The 21,136-nt window shown below is 47.8% G+C and overlaps 1 protein-coding gene across 1 annotated transcript in view; it reads right to left on the reverse strand.

Annotated features, from left to right (window-relative positions):
* SLC25A24 (solute carrier family 25 member 24) overlaps window positions 1-21,136 on the reverse strand; it is a 70,852-nt gene that overhangs the window by 37,301 nt on the left and 12,415 nt on the right. The window contains exons 2-4 of the mRNA XM_068242653.1: window positions 9,232-9,358; window positions 7,449-7,536; window positions 5,617-5,728 (exon numbers count right to left, since the gene is read on the reverse strand). Coding sequence (XP_068098754.1) covers window positions 5,617-5,728; window positions 7,449-7,536; window positions 9,232-9,358 — 327 coding nt within the window. The remainder of the gene's footprint in view (window positions 1-5,616; window positions 5,729-7,448; window positions 7,537-9,231; window positions 9,359-21,136) is intronic.

The raw sequence follows: 21,136 nt of genomic DNA on the forward strand, positions 1-21,136 counted from the left end.
TTAGGCACCACCAGGGGGGGGTCTTAGGGTTAGGCACCACCAGGGGGGGTCTTAGGGTTAGGCACCACCAGGGGGGGGTCTTAGGGTTAGGCACCACCAGGGGGGGGTCTTAGGGTTAGGCACCACCGGGGGGGGGGGGGGGGGGGTCTTAGGGTTAGGCACCACCGGGGGGGGGGGGGGTCTTAGGGTTAGGCACCACCGGGGGGGGGGGGGGTCTTAGGGTTAGGCACCACCGGGGGGGGGGGGGTCTTAGGGTTAGGCACCACCGGGGGGGGGGGGGGGTCTTAGGGTTAGGCACCACCGGGGGGGGGGGGGTCTTAGGGTTAGGCACCACCGGGGGGGGGGGGGTCTTAGGGTTAGGCACCACCGGGGGGGGGGGGGGTCTTAGGGTTAGGCACCACCGGGGGGGGGGGGGGGGGGGGGTCTTAGGGTTAGGCACCACCAGGGGGGGGGTCTTAGGGTTAGGCACCACCAGGGGGGGTCTTAGGGTTAGGCACCACCAGGGGGGGTCTTAGGGTTAGGCACCACCAGGGGGGGTCTTAGGGTTAGGCACCACCAGGGGGGGTTCTTAGGGTTAGGCACCACCAGGGGGGGGTCTTAGGGTTAGGCACCACCAGGGGGGGGTCTTAGGGTTAGGCACCACCAGGGGGGGGTCTTAGGGTTAGGCACCACCAGGGGGGGTCTTAGGGTTAGGCACCACCAGGGGGGGTCTTAGGGTTAGGCACCACCAGGGGGGGTCTTAGGGTTAGGCACCACCAGGGGGGGTCTTAGGGTTAGGCACCACCAGGGGGGGTCTTAGGGTTAGGCACCACCAGGGGGGGGTCTTAGGGTTAGGCACCACCAGGGGGGGTCTTAGGGTTAGGCACCACCAGGGGGGGTCTTAGGGTTAGGCACCACCAGGGGGGGGTCTTAGGGTTAGGCACCACCAGGGGGGGGTCTTAGGGTTAGGCACCACCAGGGGGGGTCTTAGGGTTAGGCACCACCAGGGGGGGGTCTTAGGGTTAGGCACCACCAGGGGGGGTCTTAGGGTTAGGCACCACCAGGGGGGGGTCTTAGGGTTAGGCACCACCAGGGGGGGTCTTAGGGTTAGGCACCACCAGGGGGGGGTCTTAGGGTTAGGCACCACCAGGGGGGGTCTTAGGGTTAGGCACCACCAGGGGGGGTCTTAGGGTTAGGCACCACCAGGGGGGGTCTTAGGGTTAGGCACCACCAGGGGGGGTCTTAGGGTTAGGCACCACCAGGGGGGGGGTCTTAGGGTTAGGCACCACCAGGGGGGGGTCTTAGGGTTAGGCACCACCAGGGGGGGTCTTAGGGTTAGGCACCACCAGGGGGGGGTCTTAGGGTTAGGCACCACCAGGGGGGGGTCTTAGGGTTAGGCACCACCAGGGGGGGGGTCTTAGGGTTAGGCACCACCAGGGGGGGGGGTCTTAGGGTTAGGCACCACCAGGGGGGGGGGGTCTTAGGGTTAGGCACCACCAGGGGGGGGGGGGGGTCTTAGGGTTAGGCACCACCAGGGGGGGGGGTCTTAGGGTTAGGCACCACCAGGGGGGGGGGTCTTAGGGTTAGGCACCACCAGGGGGGGGGTCTTAGGGTTAGGCACCACCAGGGGGGGGGTCTTAGGGTTAGGCACCACCAGGGGGGGGGGTCTTAGGGTTAGGCACCACCAGGGGGGGGGTCTTAGGGTTAGGCACCACCAGGGGGGGGGTCTTAGGGTTAGGCACCACCAGGGGGGGGGGTCTTAGGGTTAGGCACCACCAGGGGGGGGGTCTTAGGGTTAGGCACCACCAGGGGGGGGGTCTTAGGGTTAGGCACCACCAGGGGGGGGGTCTTAGGGTTAGGCACCACCAGGGGGGGGGTCTTAGGGTTAGGCACCACCAGGGGGGGGGGTCTTAGGGTTAGGCACCACCAGGGGGGGGGGTCTTAGGGTTAGGCACCACCAGGGGGGGGGTCTTAGGGTTAGGCACCACCAGGGGGGGGGTCTTAGGGTTAGGCACCACCAGGGGGGGGGTCTTAGGGTTAGGCACCACCAGGGGGGGGGTCTTAGGGTTAGGCACCACCAGGGGGGAGGTCTTAGGGTTAGGCACCACCAGGGGGGGGGTCTTAGGGTTAGGCACCACCAGGGGGGGGGGTCTTAGGGTTAGGCACCACCAGGGGGGGGTCTTAGGGTTAGGCACCACCAGGGGGGGGGTCTTAGGGTTAGGCACCACCAGGGGGGGGGGTCTTAGGGTTGGGCACCACCAGGGGGGGGGGTCTTAGGGTTAGGCACCACCAGGGGGGGGGGTCTTAGGGTTAGGCACCACCAGGGGGGGGGGGTCTTAGGGTTAGGCACCACCAGGGGGGGGGGTCTTAGGGTTAGGCACCACCAGGGGGGGGGGGGTCTTAGGGTTAGGCACCACCAGGGGGGGGGGGTCTTAGGGTTAGGCACCACCAGGGGGGGGGGGGTCTTAGGGTTAGGCACCACCAGGGGGGGGGGTCTTAGGGTTAGGCACCACCAGGGGGGGGGTCTTAGGGTTAGGCACCACCAGGGGGGGGGGGGTCTTAGGGTTAGGCACCACCAGGGGGGGGGGGTCTTAGGGTTAGGCACCACCAGGGGGGGGGGGTCTTAGGGTTAGGCACCACCAGGGGGGGGGGGGGTCTTAGGGTTAGGCACCACCAGGGGGGGGGGTCTTAGGGTTAGGCACCACCAGGGGGGGGGGGGTCTTAGGGTTAGGCACCACCAGGGGGGGGGGTCTTAGGGTTAGGCACCACCAGGGGGGGGGTCTTAGGGTTAGGCACCACCAGGGGGGGGTCTTAGGGTTAGGCACCACCAGGGGGGGGTCTTAGGGTTAGGCACCACCAGGGGGGGGTCTTAGGGTTAGGCACCACCAGGGGGGGGTCTTAGGGTTAGGCACCACCGGGGGGGGTCTTAGGGTTAGGCACCACCAGGGGGGGGTCTTAGGGTTAGGCACCACCAGGGGGGGGTCTTAGGGTTAGGCACCACCAGGGGGGGGGTCTTAGGGTTAGGCACCACCAGGGGGGGGTCTTAGGGTTAGGCACCACCAGGGGGGGGGGTCTTAGGGTTAGGCACCACCAGGGGGGGGGTCTTAGGGTTAGGCACCACCAGGGGGGGGGGTCTTAGGGTTAGGCACCACCAGGGGGGGTCTTAGGGTTAGGCACCACCAGGGGGGGGGTCTTAGGGTTAGGCACCACCAGGGGGGGGGGGGGGTCTTAGGGTTAGGCACCACCAGGGGGGTCTAGGGGTTAGGGATAGGTACAGGGAGGGCTCTGTGTGAGAGTAAGGTTAGGTATCGTTACAGCACAATATATGTAATATATACAATTTATTAAATTATATATATTTAAACAAAGAGGGGTCTAGGGGATAGGGATAGATCTGTGTGAACCTACAGTTTGGTATAATTACAGTAAAATATCTGTAAAACCTACCATTGCATTGCTATGCTTCATACAAGTGTAAATATCGTTTTTCTTATAGACGATATTTGACGTTTCTTTTCAGAATTCGTTTGTTGTTATAGACGGTATTTTGCCATTTCATTTCCGTTTATTTAACCTATTTAGTACTACATTTTCGTTAAACAACCCCTTAAAAGAAAAATATGGTTTTGCATTAAAACTTAAAATTTTGGCTATACCCCGCGCCCTTTTTTCCAGGCGCCCTTTTTTCATACACGCATGCAAAAGATGTCTTTAACCACCCTGGCGTTCTATTAAGATCGCCAGGGCAGCTGCATGAGGGTTTTTTTTAAATAAAAAAAAAAATATTTCATGCAGCCAACTGAAAGTTGGCTGCATGAAAGCCCACTAGATGGCGCTCCGGAGGCGTTCTTCTGATCGCCTCCGGCGCCCAGAATAAACAAGGAAGGCCGCAATGAGCGGCCTTCCTTGTTTTGCTTAGATCGTCGCCATAGCGACGAGCGGAGTGACGTCATGGACGTCAGCCGACGTCCTGACGTCTGCCGCCTCCGATCCAGCCCTTAGCGCTGGCCGGAACTATTTGTTCCGGCTGCGCAGGGCTCAGGCGGCTGGGGGGACCCTCTTTCGCCGCTGCTCGCGGCGGATCGCCGCAGAGCGGCGGCGATCGGGCAGCACACGCGGCTGGCAAAGTGCCGGCTGCGTGTGCTGCTCTTTATTTCATGTAAATCGGCCCAGCAGGGCCTGAGCGGCACCCTCTGGCGGTAATGGACGAGCTGAGCTCGTCCATACCGCTAAGGTGGTTAAGGCTGCTTGCACACCAAGATGTTGCGTTAGGTGCTACGTTAAGGTCGCATAACGTGCACCTAACGCAAGGCCTGGTGCTCTTCGATGTGGACGTCAGAGTGAGCCGCGTTGTGCAGCTCACTCTGGCGTCCGTGATGCGTACTCTTGGACGCATGCGGCATCACGTGGTCCCGCTAGCCAATCGCCGCACAGAGCGGCCGCACCAGGAAGTAAAAACACTGCACGTCACAACGTGCAGTGAATATTAATTAGCCATGTGCCTGGCCGCTCTCCACTCCTCCCCAACATGACTGAGCATGTGCAAACAGTCTAACGCGGCTTGAGCCGCTGTAACGCTATGGTATGCTGCACTTTCGGCAGTACGTGCAGCGTTACATGTAACGCAACGTGGGCAGTGTGAACAGCCCACTTGTGTTACATTGCTGTGCGTTGGGGGAGCGTTACAGGCTGCACTAACGTGCGCCTGTAACGTTCCTGTGTGTAAGCAGCCTTAAACCAGCAACAAGTGAGAAAATAATTTTTATAGTACTTTTTCAAATATTTGTGGTATTTTTCAACTGCAGAGTACTGAAAAGTTATTTTTAAAGACGTTGAAAAATCTCCTGAGAGAAAACAAAGGAGGAGAAGTTAATTGCATATGGGCCATTGTGTGTTTTACACCTGGACTAAGATTTAGTCCGCTTTCACAGTGCAACATTAAAGTCGCACGTTAGAAGATGTTTCAACGCAGAGTAATGCACAGCAATACTAAGTTTGTGCGACATTCACAGTGCACACGTGGCGTTTGTGTGTAACGTGTATTAGAAAGTGCTGCATGCTGTGTGTTATACACGTTATTAGCTGTGTTGGACTGTTTGCACATGCTCAGTAATGACTTGGAAGCATACTTTTCATTGCCTGTATGCTCTACTGTATGCGACGATAACGGGGCATTAATTGCATTACTTTTTTGGGGCGTCTGAGTAATTTGCGTTGCGACTTTAACGTCGCATCAAAAAGCAACGTCCTAATGTGAAAGAGGCCTCAGATGAACTGTAGTGAAAACAGCATAATGAATAAAATTGCTTATTTTTTACAATATTAATTTAGAGATTATTTGGTCAGTGTCTGCCTATTGAAAAAGAAAAAATATAAAGTAAAAAATAGTAATCCTACTCAAACTCAATCCAGTGAAAATACCAGCATTCTAAGGTATCTCTGAGCCGTTAATAAGAGGACATTTAGAGAGCCATTGATTACTTGACTGTAGTAGCACAAATGTATAGTGAGACATTTTAAGGCTAGAACAATGAAACTCTTGGCATAGTGGATGTAATCAGTTACTTTTTTTTTTTTTTTTTACACTGTGAGGAATTATACATTTGTGTAGATTCACGCCTTTGCATTCAAACTCACCGTAGAATGTTTCCAAAAACGAATAATTTCCTGAAAGTTATCTGCTGGGTTGAACAGAAAGTGGTCCCGCCACTCATTCCAGTCTACTGTAAGAGTACCATCTGCGTCCATACTGCAAAAACAAAAATAAAAAAAGGAGGGGGGGGGGGTAATAAAAAGTTATTGAGCAGCAGTAGAGAAAAAAGTTGGTAATTCAAATTTACATCTTCACCGACCACAAAATAAGACCTTTTTTTCTGGTTTGATTCATATACTGTAAAGTGACATTGAGACTATGCTCACACTAGCTACTCACACTAGCAACTGGGAGCTTTTGGAGTGGACACCATGTGTTTGACTGAGACATTGACGCAGTGTCATTTTTGCACACCATGAAAGACCCATGAAGTGGCCCAAAGGTGAAGCCAGCTGCAATCTCCAGACAAGACAACGATCGAATGTCAAGTAAGAATATCACTAACTATAAGTATTCTTGTATCAATGTGGTGGGGATTGTTTGCAAGTGGTTATCCTGGTTGCTGTGTTTTTAGTTTAAAAAGTGTTAAAAGGATACCCGAAGTGACATGTGACATGATGAGATAGACATGTGTATGTACAGTCCCTAGCACACAAATAACTATGCTGTGTTCCTTTTTTTCTTTCTGTCTGAAAGAGTTAAATATCAGGTATGTAAGTGGCTGACTCAGTCCTGACAGACAGGAAGTGACTACAGTGTGACCCTCACTGATAAGAAATTCCAACTATAAAACACTTTCCTAGCAGAAAATGGCTTCTGAGAGCAAGAAAGAGATAAAAAGGGGAATTTCTTAGCAGTGAGGGTCACACTGTAGTCACTTCCTGTCTAAGTCAGGACTGAGTCAGCCACTTACATACCTGATATTTAACTCTTTCAGGCAGAGAAAGAAAATTATGAACACAGCAGTTATTTGTGTGCTAGGCACTATACATACACGTCTATCTCATGTCACAGGTCACTTCGGGTATCCTTTAAATGCAATCTCTACAATCCTTTTAATGTGCATATGACACTGCTTCCGCTACTCTCTACATCAGGGGTGCCCAATAGGTCGATCGTGATCTACCGGTAGATTGCGACCGCCTATTTGGTAGTCACGCTGTCCAATCTGGAGGCAGGGGTGGAGAGGCGCAGTGCAGCTGAAGAGGAGGAAGCCGCGACGTCATGGCTGGGGGCGGCGCCGGGCACAATGAATCCATGCACGCTGCCTGCCGCCCACTTCGCCCGACGGAGCATTCCTTCATCTGCGTCTGAAGAAGGGAAGAGTAGGACGAGCGCCAGTCACCGCTGCTGGTACTGGAGGGAGGTAAGTGGCCCAGGCACCAACACCTAGCTATCTTTACCGAAGACCCCTACACCTAACTACACTGTACCTGGCTACTTATACTGAAGGCCCCTACACCTAACTGCACTATACCTGGCTAACTGTACAGAAGTCCCCTAGCTATCTATACTGAAGGCAATTACACCTAACTATCTATACTGAAGGCACCTATACCAAATATATTATACCTGGCTACCTATACTGAAGGCCCCTATACCTAGCTATCTATACTGAAGGCACCTATACCTAGCTACCTAAATGTTGGTAGATTTCCTGGACTCGGCAAATTTTAAAGTAGCTCGCGAGCCGAAAAAGTGTGGGCACCCCTGCTCTACAGCTAAACGTTTAACAAGCACAGCAAATGTCTTGTCTGCTTAGTATACTTTTAAAAATCATAGAAAGCTTCATATAATGTGATTTGTTAAACTACCAAATTAAGAGATTAATTTTCCCATAGAAATGAAGAGATGCAAAATTAGGTCATGTTCTTACCTTTTGAGGATTTTCTCAGCATGATCTTGTGAAATGTTTATACCCAAAGTCTTGAGAGAGTTTAAGATTTCAGAAGCTTCAATTTTTCCTGAAAGACAGACATACATTCACTGTACTGTAACCTAGCAGTAAGGGAACACAGTCACAAGGACTCTGCCCTCATATATGTACAATTAAACTATAACTTTTATTAGGACAAACTTAAAAAACAAAAGTTCCCTAAAGATGAATGTCAGTTAAATCATGTGTGTATGATGATCTGCAGATCTCATAACGACTATCATTGCAATGTGCAGGAATTGATTTTTGACAGGAACAGATCTTTTGCAGATACTGATCTTTTGTGTCTGTACAGCATCTTTGTGTGCAGCATCTTGCAAAGATTTTTTTCTGATGTGGAGTTCAGCTCCATAGAAAAGACTGTGTAGAGTATGGCTCTCATACTACATGAAGGGTGGTAAGATTGGTCTGTGATCTTGCCTTTTCCAAAGACTATAGTCTGATGTGTGTATGAGCCTTTACATTGGATGTGCCAGCTCTTCTATTGAATTCATGCACTGGAAGCCTGGGGGCAGAGGGTGTCACATGACCAAGGCTAGCACACAAAGAGAAGAGGCTCCATTCTAGCTCAAAGATGGTATAAAGCATAGTTCCCCAACCCTGTCCTCAAGGCCCACCAACAGTGCATGTTTTGCAGGAAACCACACACAATCTCAGGTGAGATAATTTGTGTTGCAGCAGAGCTGATCAACTACCTCTGTGGATTTATACAAAACATGCACTGTTGGTGGGCCTTGAGGACAGGGTTGGGGAACACTGGATAAACGCATTCAACAGAACTCCAGGCCCCAGAGTCCGTGCACCTCCTTGGATGCCTGATATCCACAGACTCGGCTTGCCACAGAAAGGTAAGGTTTAGGGATGAGCACTGCAGGGCTCCAGCAATGGGATTCTGAATTCCAATTAAAATTTGGAAGCACTGGAGGGACACGATGGAACACAATGTGGAGCTTCATAGACAGCAACAAGGGTAAGTTAACAAGGGTAAGTTAAGGAACTACCCTGTAGATGAGTGTAAAAAACAACAATTTAACTTTTTTCCTGTGGCAGAAAAACATAAAAGCTTCAATGTGGATGAACACGCTTTAGAGAAATAATACCGCATATACTCGCATATAAGCTGATCCGCGTATAAGCCGAGGTACCCACTTTACCCTCAGAAACCAGGAAAAAAAAGTGATTGACTCGTGTATACGCCCCATACCCAGTACAGCCCAATACACAGTAGCCAGATGTGCCCCCAGTACAAGTAATTCCTTCTCCCCATAGCCAGATGTGCCTCAAGGATGATACAGCTGTGTCTCAAGATGCCACTAGATGGCATCACAGATAGGAGACAGCGATTGCCACACAGGAAGAACACCTGATCATTGCTCCGCTGATACGTTTCTCGGCTCCACAAGCCACGGGACACGGGTAGACTTGAGCAGCACACTCTGCACACCAAGTTGCAGGGGATCCGGGGAGGGGGGGGGGGGGGAATGAACACAGCAGGGAGCCAGCTGGCAAGAGCAGGATCACTAGTGCCTGTAACAAAACTTGCTCCAACATCCGTTCTGCTCCACTACCTCGCATATCATCAGAGGCGGTAACTTTTCAGCACAATATGCTGATGATTAATAATGATTAGGAACGATTGTCTCAGACAACAGTAATCCTAAATGTGTTTGGATACTAGTGAAAATTGAAAAAGAAAAGCCAGGCAAGTACAAATATTCCTCACCATCACTGTTTTTGTCCAGACTTGTAAACACAATTTTCATCTTTTTTTCATGTTCTTCCAAATATTTAATGAATTCTCCAAAATCGAGTTGTCCATCCTTGTTGGTATCTCCAGCTGCCACAATTTTCTATACAAAGAAATGACGCAGACATACAAGGTAAGTATTTTTGTACAAAATGTATAGCAGTGTACCTTACAAATGCCAGAGCCAACAAAGTCAGAGACGTGTACAACTGCAGTCTGTTCGTGACTGACATTATCTACTAATACTTATACTACTTTAGTTACTAACTTACTGATAGGGAGAGTAGCTCCCCTAAACTGACCATACATCATGCAAATCTGTCCATACACTGCAGGATATTCTATTTTATGGTTTTCACTCAATAAAACCTTTGAAGCTGACAAAATGTGTGAAAAATCAAGACTAGCTTTAAAGAGACTAACAAAAATTTCAGCCTTAGTTCTTCTATCCTCTAAGTTCCTTTGCCTGTTCTAATGTACTCTGGCTTACTGCAGCCTTTCCTAATTGCACAGTGGCTGTGTTATCTCTGTTATATGATCTAATCTGTTCTCTTCAGTCGGCTCTGTCGGCTAAGGCTGGAATGTGTGGAATGTGCAGGGCTGCTTGTGATTGGATAGAAGCGATACACACCCTCTGCAGGCCCCCTGCAGACTCTGTATGACTCACACACTCTGCTTATGTGAGCCTATCACAAGATGGTTAGTTTGTTTGTAAACACTACCTAAAACTGTCAATTACAAGCCAGGATTGCAGCAGGGAGAGGCAGAAACAGCACAGAGGGGCCCAGGAGAACATAATGAATAGAATGGTATGCTTTTTGCTGTAAAAATTTTAGAGTACAGATTCTCTTTAAATTCCAGCTATTTCCCATTACATCACTGTTGACAGGAAAATACTGTCCAATGAGATTGGCTCACAGTGATCACAGGGTCAGGAGCCAATTAAATCGGCTCCTGACGGGCTCACGGAGCTCTACGGTCATACTGATTGCAGGGCAAGTGGGCTGTAGTGGCGAATGGAGAATACTGTGGGCTAATTGAAATCTACATCCTGGCAGGGATAACAGGTCCCAAACAGAGCATAGACTTTAATCAGCATTAAAATGTTGGGACGGTTGAGAGAAGGAAATAAGAATATGCCTCCTTGACAATTTGATCTACATATACAGCAAGTGTGTCTATAATCAGTAATACATTTATTTAGCAAATTATTATTATTATTATTATTATTATTAATAATAATAATAATAATATTTAGTATTTATATAGCGCCGACATATTATGCAGCGCTGTACAGTGTATATATATCTTGTCACTAGCTGTCCCTCAAAGGAGCTCACAATTTAATCCCTACCATTGTCTATATTATGTAGTGTAAGTACTGTAGTCTAGGGCCAATTTTTTTTTTAGGGGGAGCCAATTAACTTATCCGTATGTTTTTGGAATGTGGGAGGAAACCGGAGTGCCCGGAGGAAACCCACGCAGCCATGGAGAGAACATACAAACTCTTTGCAGATAGTGCCCTAGCTGGGATTCGAACCAGGTTCCCAGTGCTGCAAGGCGAGAGAGCTAACCACTACGCCACCGTGCTGCCCTGTACATTCCAAATATTCTAATTCTAGACTTCATCTACTTCCCCCCCATTTTAAATGGAATAGCTGGAAAACTTCCAAAGTGTATGGAACATTTGCCAGATGTTTCTATCATAGCTTCAGTGGTGTTGCAATAGGTGATGCAGAGGTTGCGACCGCACCAGGCCTTGACCAGAGGGGCCCACTAAGGGCCCTCCCTCAATGGCAATATTAGCTCATAGGGCTTCTCACAGGCACAGAAGAGAAACTTTGCTCACAAAAAAGATAAGGAAGTTGAAGTAAGAATTCACCATCTGTCAGCTGCTCCCGTGCAGTGGCTGGGTGCTTGCTAGTGCTCTGCATGGGTGATAGAAAAGTTTTTTGCTGCTAGGTAATGCCACAGGGTGTCTACAGCTACAGACCTGTCTCTAACCTCCCCTTTCTGGGCAAGCTAATTGAAAAAGCTGTTTACCTCCAGCTAGAAGCCAAAATCCTACAAAACAACAGTTATGACCCATTCCAGTCTGGCTTCAGGAAACACCACAGCACTGAAACTGCCCTCATCCAAATATGCAACCACCTGCTCATGGCAAGAGAGAGTGCTCGATCCTCATACTGCTAGACCTTTCTGCAGCCTTTGATACAGTTGACCATGACATCTTGATAAACAGGCTACAGGAATACTGCGGCATTGATGGCATAGTTCTTCAGTGGTTCCAATCCTTCTTGAGTGGCAGAACCCACAAAGTGTCTATGGGGCCCTTCCTGTCCACCCCTGTATCACTTGAGTATGGGGTGCCCCAGGGCTCAATCCTCTTTCCCCTGCTTTTCACGATTTACATGTTACCGCTGGGAAAACTAATCCAAAAACATGGCCTGACATACCACTGCTATGCAGAAGACACCCAACTATATCTTTCCTTTAAGACTGGTGTGACAGACCCAACTCTAACTATAAACGCCTGCTTACGTGAACTACAGAAATGGCTGAAACTAAATGCAGACAAAACTGAAGTCCTTCTGATTGGAGGGTAGAGCATGATAAAAAAACAATTTAACTTGCAGTCTTCACCACTGGGAATAGGAGGCACGGATCTACGCAGCTCTAATCATGTGCGTAGCCTGGGAGTTCTAATTGATGGGGATTTAAACTTCAGAACTCAAATCTCTGCTGTGGTGAAATCATCCTATTTTCACCTGGAGAACATTGCAAAAATCAAGCACCTCATCCCCCCAGAAGATCTGCCAACCTTAGTCCACGCCTTCATCACATCCCGACTGGACTACTGCAATGCTCTCTACACCGGCCTTCCAAAAAAGGTCTTGTACCGCCTACAGCTGATACAGAATACTGCTGCCAGACTGCTAACCAACCAACCCCGTCACTGCCACATAACGCCAGTCCTGCACTCCCTTCACTGGCTACCTATAGAATGGAGGGTCCTATTCAAGATCAGCCTACTGACCTTTAAATCCCTGAATAATCTAGGCCCTGGATACATGAAAGATATGTTGCAGCTGCGTAGCAATCCCCGCATTCTCAGATCAACAGGTTCTAATAATCTAGTCATACCCAGAGTCCACTTGGAAACTTTTGGTCCCAGAGCCTTCTGTCATGCTGCCCCTACGTTTTGGAACTCCTTACCTCAACAGATCAGGACAGCTCCATCCCTGGACGTGTTTAAATCCAGACTGAAAACCCACCTGTTCAGTTTGGCATTTGCAGAAATATAACTTTTGTTGTGTGAATACTTCATCCTACTAATTACTGAATCTGAGAGAGCCTAAGCGCTTTGAGTCCTATGGGAGAGAAGCGCTTTAGAAATGTTATTGTATTATATTGTATTACTGCCATTTGAATGCAGGATACAGCAAGCATGCACACTTCAGCTGTCCATGGAAAATGGGCCTTAGGCTAAGTTCACAGGGGGGGCATTACAGTGTGATGTAATTGAGACATTTCAATGCACAGAATAGCACTGCAATAGTAAGTCTATGCAGCGTTCAGGTGAACCCGATGCGATCCAATGGACTACTGCATAACAGCAGCAGTAAAGCACACTTAATTGACTGTATGTGACTCAATGCTCGCATAATGTGCAGTGTGACTTTTCCCCTCCATTCCTTTTGTTTTTACAGGGACACAACACAGCTCCTACTGTGCACCCCTAGTCTGTCACATGAGGGTGCAGGAGGGATAGGGATTGTGCTGTCAGGTAATGGAAGAGCCAGCAACTAGATATTGCTAGGGGAAAATGAGAACCTGTAAACTTAAAAAAAAACAAAAAAAACATTTTGTCTTTTTATGTTTATATCATACATAAAGCAAACACAGGTAAAAGTAGACTTCACTGAAGTCATGTGGATCAAGCACGAGGCCATTCCAGGGTTAGGCTATTTACTAACTGTGTAACTACAGCAGTTTAGCTAACAGCGTAGTAAAAGGTGTTTTATTTAAAGGTGTGTGAGGCAAGTCACTACCTGCAGATAAAATAGTCTAGAAATAGTTTTTCTTTCATTGCTTTCTGTCCCACTTTTCTTGTCCTGACAAAAGGGTTGCTAAAAACAGCAGTGCATTAAAAAAATCCTCAATCGGGACTGACAGTAACAAAACAGATAAACCTGTCCACACTACAATATATGAACAATGTTAATCCAGGGGTTTCACTACTTTATCTAGGATTTTATGTTGAAGGGCCTCATTCACACTGGAGCATTTTACTAGCGATTTCAACCTATGGCTATTCACATCAATTGTAGTCTTCACACTTTGGGCGGGGGGCGGGGGCTTGGGTCTGGCTCACGGTCTGCACTGCCTGGTCCGCTGTCTGTAATATCTTGCTTCTGGCCCCGTTGTGCGCGGATTGGCCAGAAGCAGTAAATATGTATAAGTGTTAATGAGCGGGGGGCGGATCCACTAGAGCGAGCGGCCGGGCACATCATACAGCATTACCAATCACTGGCTAGCGATGGAATGACGGCAGCGGTAGGTGGAGCTGTATGCTCTGTACAGCTCCGCCTACCACTGCCATCATTCCATCGCTAGCCAGTGATTGGTAATGCTGTATGATGTGCCCGGCCGCTCGCTCTAGTGGATCCCCCCCCCCCCCTGCTCATTAACACTTATACATATTCACTGCTTCTGGCCAATCCGCGCACAGCGGGGCCAGAAGCAAGATATTACAGACAGCGGACCGAAAAACCAGCAGATCGTCTTGCCTCGAACCGCGGTTTCGGTTTTAAACCTAAAAACCGTGCAGCCCTAGTCAAAGTAGCCTAAAGTTATTATAATGGTATATTAAAATGTAGCTAAACTGTTTTTTATAGCTGTGCCCTAGTATAGAGATGTGGCAAACTGTTCCCCCGGCGAACATCTGAGGCTTTTACTACTTCCGGGTCTCTCTGACCCGGAGTAGTACGCCTGCGCTGCCCGGCGGAGCGTGACCTAGATCGCGCGCCTGTTGCCGGGCACTCTCTGCGCATGAGCGTGACGTCAACAGGAGCGCGATCTAGGACGCGCTCCGCCGGCGTACTACTCCGGGTCAGAGCGACCCGGAAGTAGTAAAAGCCCCAGGGATTTAGAGATGTTCGCCAGCGAACGGTTTGGGAACCGTTCCCCACATCTCTGCCCTAGTATTGGTGCCCAAGTAACTCATAGCTGTGACTTATTGGCCCTCCTGTCTCAGGGCCAGTGCACACCTAAAAGCGCTAGCGTAATTGCAAACGCTCAGCGCTTTTAGAAGTGATTTTTCAAGGCGATTCTAGGCATGTGCCTAGCAATTTTCTATTTATACCTAGCGATTTTTGGAGAGTTTTTGTGCAGCATATTATAATTTTTTTTTTAGATACAGTACAACTGCTATTGCGCTGGTTATGTAACAAAAACGCTTGGAAAATCTCTCTGATCTAGCGCTTTTCAGAGCGATTTTCCACTTTCCTATACTTAACACTGAAGCTGAATCGCCTCAGAAATGCTGTAGGACCCGTGTTTGGGTTTTGGGAAAGATCACATCGCTCTGGTGTGATCCATCCCATAGAGAAACATTAGCCAAGCGCTTTTGAAAGCGCTGGAGTTTTAAAAAGCACTCAGAAGCGCTCTAGGTGTGCACCGGCCCTCATTCAGCAACTGAAGACAATAGACTGTCTCAGTCTCTAACCAAGAGAGACACTCAAAATGCTCATGCCACTACCTTGTGTTTAGACATACAGTACAGTAATGCCAGTCATCCATAAAGTGATGGAAGCACATTCCAGCATATATTTCATTACTTTCTGATTCAAAGTAGAGGTTAGAGCAGGGGTCCCCAAACTTTTTCGGTCAAGGGCTGGGTCAACATACTTCAGACTGCTAGGGGGCAAGAACATACATAAACTGATGTTCAAAAACATTACATTGAATCTAGATATTGATTCCCCCCAATCATTCCGAAGGAGAGCTCCCAGCAGCAGACAGTCATACTGCGCCCAAAGTACGTCTGTGCACCAGACAGTGAAGCATACCCAGGTGACAACCTGCCGTCTAATTGGACAGCATCATCATCTGATGCAAAATTGGATTGGAAGTCAACAAATTACTTACTACAGTATGTGGATAGGTGGTGCTAGCACTGCTATGCTATATGCGGGCCACTGATATTTAAAGGTGCAGTGGGCAGCATCTATAAGTTATACATTTTGTGTTTGGGGGCCAGTGAAAGAGCCTCGGGGAGACGCATTCGGCCCAAGGGCCTTAGTTTGAGGACCACTGGGCTAGAGGCTTGTAAACACTTGCAAAAATGGTCAACAAAAATGATAATTCTTGGTGGTTTTGGATGGCCTTTACACTTAAATAATTAAATGGGGGTCACGAGGTTACTTACCTGATCTGTCTTTAACCACAGGTAATGCTCCGCCCCCTCAGAAGTGCAGTGATGCTCTTCAAAAAACATTGTTGCGGCCTGCCCCCAGCGCAGCAGCTACCAATTAAGCAGCAGCTGCTGAGCGGGGGGTGGGCCACATCAACGCAGATGGGGGTGACCAGAGAATTGGCGGCGATAGGGGGAGAAAAAAAAATCGCCAGGGCTCATTCTCAGAGGGGGGGGGGGCGCGAGCAATAACTAGATAAATAATTAACCCTAACAACCCCCTCCCAATCCGCCATTAAAGCGGAATATAACCCTGCATTTCAACTTTGCTCTAAAACATTATTTACAGCATATTATATGCAACCAGCATTTTTTTTTTACTAGACCAGCATTGGAAGGGTTACACACAGAGCTTTAAAGTTCCGTGGAGAGAAATGCAGACGCATCCGAAGTTTAGATAGATACATTTAAGTAAACACAATGTAACAAGTGTGGATTCAGGCACAGGACAGAAGGAAAGCATATAGAAATGCACCTTGTGTGTATTTAGAGAGTTTAGTCTGTCTAATGCCTCCTCATTTGTGTCTAATCACAAGTTATAATCTGATCTGTCCCTTGTCACATGACTGCCACAGCAGAGATGGCAGATAAGCCCATTTAAAAGCACAGGCTGTTAACAATGGGTCTGCTTCCATGAATCAGGAAGTAGAAATTTTGCAGATTTCAGGATTTGTATCAGCTGTAACAAAGATTTTTTTTTTGTTTAACCACTTGAGGACCCAGCCTTTACCCCCACTTAAAGCGGACCCAAACCAAACATTTTTTTAATTAAAAATATTTAGTTGCACCACTCTGACACATACAAAGATAAATAAACACTCCTTCAAGCATATGATCATTTCAGTGCATGCTTTTCACCCTTCTCTTTTCATAGCTAAGGTTATACTGGGGGCAGCCATTAGCAATTCCTCCATTGCCGGACACCATCTACTCCACCAGTTTGCCGGAAAAATCCCGTCAATTTGAAAGGAAGGGAGGGGTTCCTCCAATAAATGTAAAATATTTTATATTTGTTGTCATGCAGCTGAAAAAAGGCTGATATTTATTATTATAATTTAGAAAATAGATTTTATTTATGAAATCTTGTATTTTTAATTTGGGTCCACTTTAAGGACCAGCTCTGTCTTTTGTGATCTGTGCTGGGTGGGCTCTTCAGCCCCCAGCACAGATCAGGTGGCATGCAGAGCGATCAGATCGCCCCCCTTTTTCCCCCCCTATGGGGATGATGTGCAGGGGGGGGTCTGATCGCTCCGGTCGATAGGCATGTTGCGGGGGGGGGGGCACCTCAAACCCCCCCTCCGCGGCAGGATTCCCCCCCTCCCTCTCCTACCTGTTCCCCCTGGTGATCTGGACTGCACAGGACGCTATCCGTCCTGTGCAGCCTGTGACAGGATGTCCTCTGTCACATGGCGGCGATCCCCGGCCGCTGATTGGCCAGGGATCGCCGATCTGTCTTACGGCGCTGTTGCGTAGTAGCGCCGTTCAATTTAAACAAAGGAGACATACGTCTCCTGCGTTTACATTTAGTCTTCGAGCTGCGATCAGAGGCTCGCAGGCTATTTACGGAGACCCGCTCCGTGATCTAACAGGAAACGGCCGCTCGCGCGAGCGGCCTTTCCTGATTTATTAGGGAGGCACCTGGCGACGCAGATCTGCGTCGCTGGTCCTCCAGCTACCACTTTGCCGCCGCACGGTATGAGTGTGCGGTCGGCAAGTGGTTAAAGGTTATTATGCTGTTGTGTACGTTATAGAGCAGAGAGGAAGTTCTGAGTTCAGGTCCACTTTAAAGACCTAATGCACAGAGCCGATACATTGCCTGTCCTGTGTCGCCCATCCATATTCAGAATCCCAAGCTCATCCATAAGCGCTATACATGCTGTCGGCATATAACACGTGGGACATCACACATGCACCACTCCAGTGGTGTGTATACCGCTAATGGAAGAATGGGGGATTCTGAAGACAGATGGTTTCAGTGTGGTGGCCGACAGGACAGGTAATTTATAACTGCATACAGTAAGGGGGGGGCACATTTATACACTAGGCGGGCAGCACCAAGGGTTTCATCACTCATCCCAGTATCGCACGCCATTACCGCCCCGCACCTGACATCTTGAAGCATGCTAAATTGATACATGCAACCAATTTTGGCATTGTTGATCGGGCATGCTCTTTGCGGCACCGATTTTCATCTGATTCAATAATAATTATCGAATCAGTCAATCGGCCACCAAGTTGAGAGTTGTATGGCCACCTTTAAAGTAGATCCGAGATAATATTTTACTCATTGCATAATTGTGTTCCTTTCATATAGTTTATAGGGCATTCCTAAAGCCAAATACTTTTTTTGTTTTGTTTTAATACTCTAATTCCCTATAAACTAAACAAGCCTCGCCCACAGCTCCTTTTGTGCCTTGGCACTGTAGCAAGGGCTTATGGGAGCTCAGTCTGGGCAGGAGGAGGAGGTTACTAGCCATTGATTTCAGAGGCAGAGGGGAGGAGTGAGGAGGAGAGGGGACTGAATTTACACAAAGGCAAGCTGATAGCATCTCCAGCCCTTAGCCTGTGACAATGTGACAAACAGAACATGGCTGCCCTCATTGTATCACAGGAATAAATAATCATAAACTTTTGAAGTTGTTTGCAGCTAGATATGCTGTGTAAACTATCTAAACTTTAGATAAGATACATAGACAAGTTCCTTGTTATAGTTAGTTTTTCATCTCGGATCCGCTTTAATAAAGACTATAAAAGAAATGGTTTTACTGTAAACCCCACATACCTATAGAGCTTTTAGCCAGCAATACTAGAAAGCTTTTTGAATGTCTCTTAGCTTAGCCTGTGTTGAAAATTAGCTTTGTTTGTCAGCTGTTTTGTAACAAATTTGTGTCGGCATCGGGGGGAGGGGGAGGGGGAGGCAGAGCTGAACTGTAACCAGCCTGTAAACTGCTTGCTTTACACTGCGAGGCAGAGAAAGAGAGACAGGGTCATGCACACAGACAGATCTTCAGCTGATGATTATGTACACACATTTGAAGCTATATTTCTGCTTTATATCATTCTGAACAGATTTAGGTCACAGCATTAGAGCCAGTGAATATTTTTTCTGTATGCTGAACCTGCTGGACACAGTCCCCCATAGTAGTGCCCATAGTGAACATTGTTCTCTGTAAATGTAATATTTTCTTCCTATAAGATATGAAAATATGAAAAAAGCCTTTGCATTGCTATTTGCTAGTAATTACTGAAAATCTATGTGGTATTTAGAATTTTAGTTAACTGACAGTTGTCCTTTAAATCTCTAAGCAGAAGATGAATATAATAGACAAAGTCAGGAGAGTGCAGAGATCCAGTCAAGTTACACACTAGCATTGATTTCTGGTCTCAGACGTTTATAACAAAATTTGCAGAACAAATAGATGCATTTATGTGAGTGCCACGTGTTGTTCAATGGCTAAGATAAAGCCCGTGACGAGCTCTTACCACTCCCTGCAGACATTGATCCTACAGCACTGTGACCTGAAACTGCTTACAAATCAATATCTGAAAAAGGCTAGCTACAAATAACAGAGGAGCCTGAACAAAAGGTGTGGTGCATAAATGACTAGAAGCTAATTATTGAAACAAAGCCATGCAGGCAAGTTTAATAGTCCATTAAAGCCAATGGGTACCACATTCAAAATAAAAGTCAGATACTCACCTAAGGAGAGGGAAGGCTCGGTCCTAATGAGCCTTCCCTCTCCTCTCCCGGTGCCCTCGGTGCTGCGCTGGCTCCCCCGTTCGCGTCCGCCGCCGCAGGGACTTCGGAGGTCTTCAGGAGCACTCGGGCTTCCGAAAGCTCCCTTCGGCATGCGGAAGTGGCAGTATTTGACCGAACTGGTCGAATACTGCCAAGGGGATCCTGCGCGGGACCGGGTACCGGGAGAGGAGAGGGAAGGCTCATTAGGACCGAGCCTTCCCTCTCCTTAGGTGAGTATCCGACTTTTTTATTTTTTAAATGGTAAACACTCACTTTAAACAAACTAGAAAATAGTGTATAGTGAAAATGTTAAACTGAGAAACAGAGATAAAGATGCAGAAAGGGAATTCCATTTGTTAGTGGTATCATTTATCTCCTCAATATGGCTGTTTCACCTTGTGTAATTGCGGTCACGTTTCCCTTGCGTGCGATTCGGATGCCAAATTACAGCACTTTAAAAGGCTGCTTTCTACGCGGGAAGGGGGTTATATCAACACCTGCTGCATTTTTTTTTTTTGTGCATCTGAATCATCATAACAGTGCATCAGTATGGCTATTATATTTGGATGTGATTTCCCATCAGCACAGGTGCGGCGTCTGCTTCGGCAACGGGCGTGACACCCTAGTGGCACATGCGACTAGTCATTTGAATCGTTCCCCGATCACTTCAAACGACGAACGTTTAAAAAACAGCAGCCAACAACCATTGAGTCTAACGACGGACAAGCTAGATCGTTAAAAACGAATGATCTAGCTTGGCAGGATTTTTTTCCAACGACGATCGTCTGCAAAAGTAGTACATGGTTGGAAAACGGTCGTTCGTACTAGGCTTGACATGCGCATTTCGCTATTTCTCCATGGAACTTTTCATTTTTATGCGCAAGCGCAATAGTTGCTTTACGTAATGTAACGTACGTTCTAACGATCAGATCGTTACCTTTAAAAGCTAACTTTACTTAGGTTGTTCTTTCGTCAATTAAAAGTTTGTTAGTCGTTCACAGCGAACAATCGTATGTGTGTACGTAGCTTTAGTTCACACTGCAAAATGCAATCGCAAAATACTTGCAGTTGGCCACCTTGGATTTATTAAGGCTCATACACACATCAGACCATAGTCTTTTGAAAATGAAAGATCACAGTCCAATTTTACCCCCTTCCAAGTAGTATAAGAGCCATACCTACACAGTCTATTCTATGGAGCTGAACTCCCCGTCAGAAAAAAATCTTTGCAAGATGCTGCACACAAAGATGCTGTACACATTCAAAAGATCAGTATCTGCAAAAGATCTGTTCCTGCAAAATGCATTCATAGTCTATGATATCTGCAGATCATCATACACACCTTGATTAACAGACATTCATCTGCAGATCAGATCCACCAGGATGGATTTTCAGATCTGCAGATGATTGTCTGATCTGCAGATGAATGTCAGTTAAACTGTGTGTATGAGGATCTGTAGATCTCATAGACTATGGCCTGGGGCACACCAAAACCCGCTAGCAGATCTGCAAAATGCTAGCAGATTTTGAAACGCTTTTTCTTATTTTTCTGAAGCGTTTCAGCTAGCATTTTGCGGTTTTGGGTAGCGGATTTTCTGTAGCAGAATTCATATATTGTTACAGTAAAGCTGTTACTGAACAGCTTCTGTAACAAAAACTACTGCAAA

Source organism: Hyperolius riggenbachi, chromosome 6, assembly GCF_040937935.1.
Source record: "Hyperolius riggenbachi isolate aHypRig1 chromosome 6, aHypRig1.pri, whole genome shotgun sequence".
NCBI lineage: Eukaryota > Metazoa > Chordata > Amphibia > Anura > Hyperoliidae > Hyperolius > Hyperolius riggenbachi.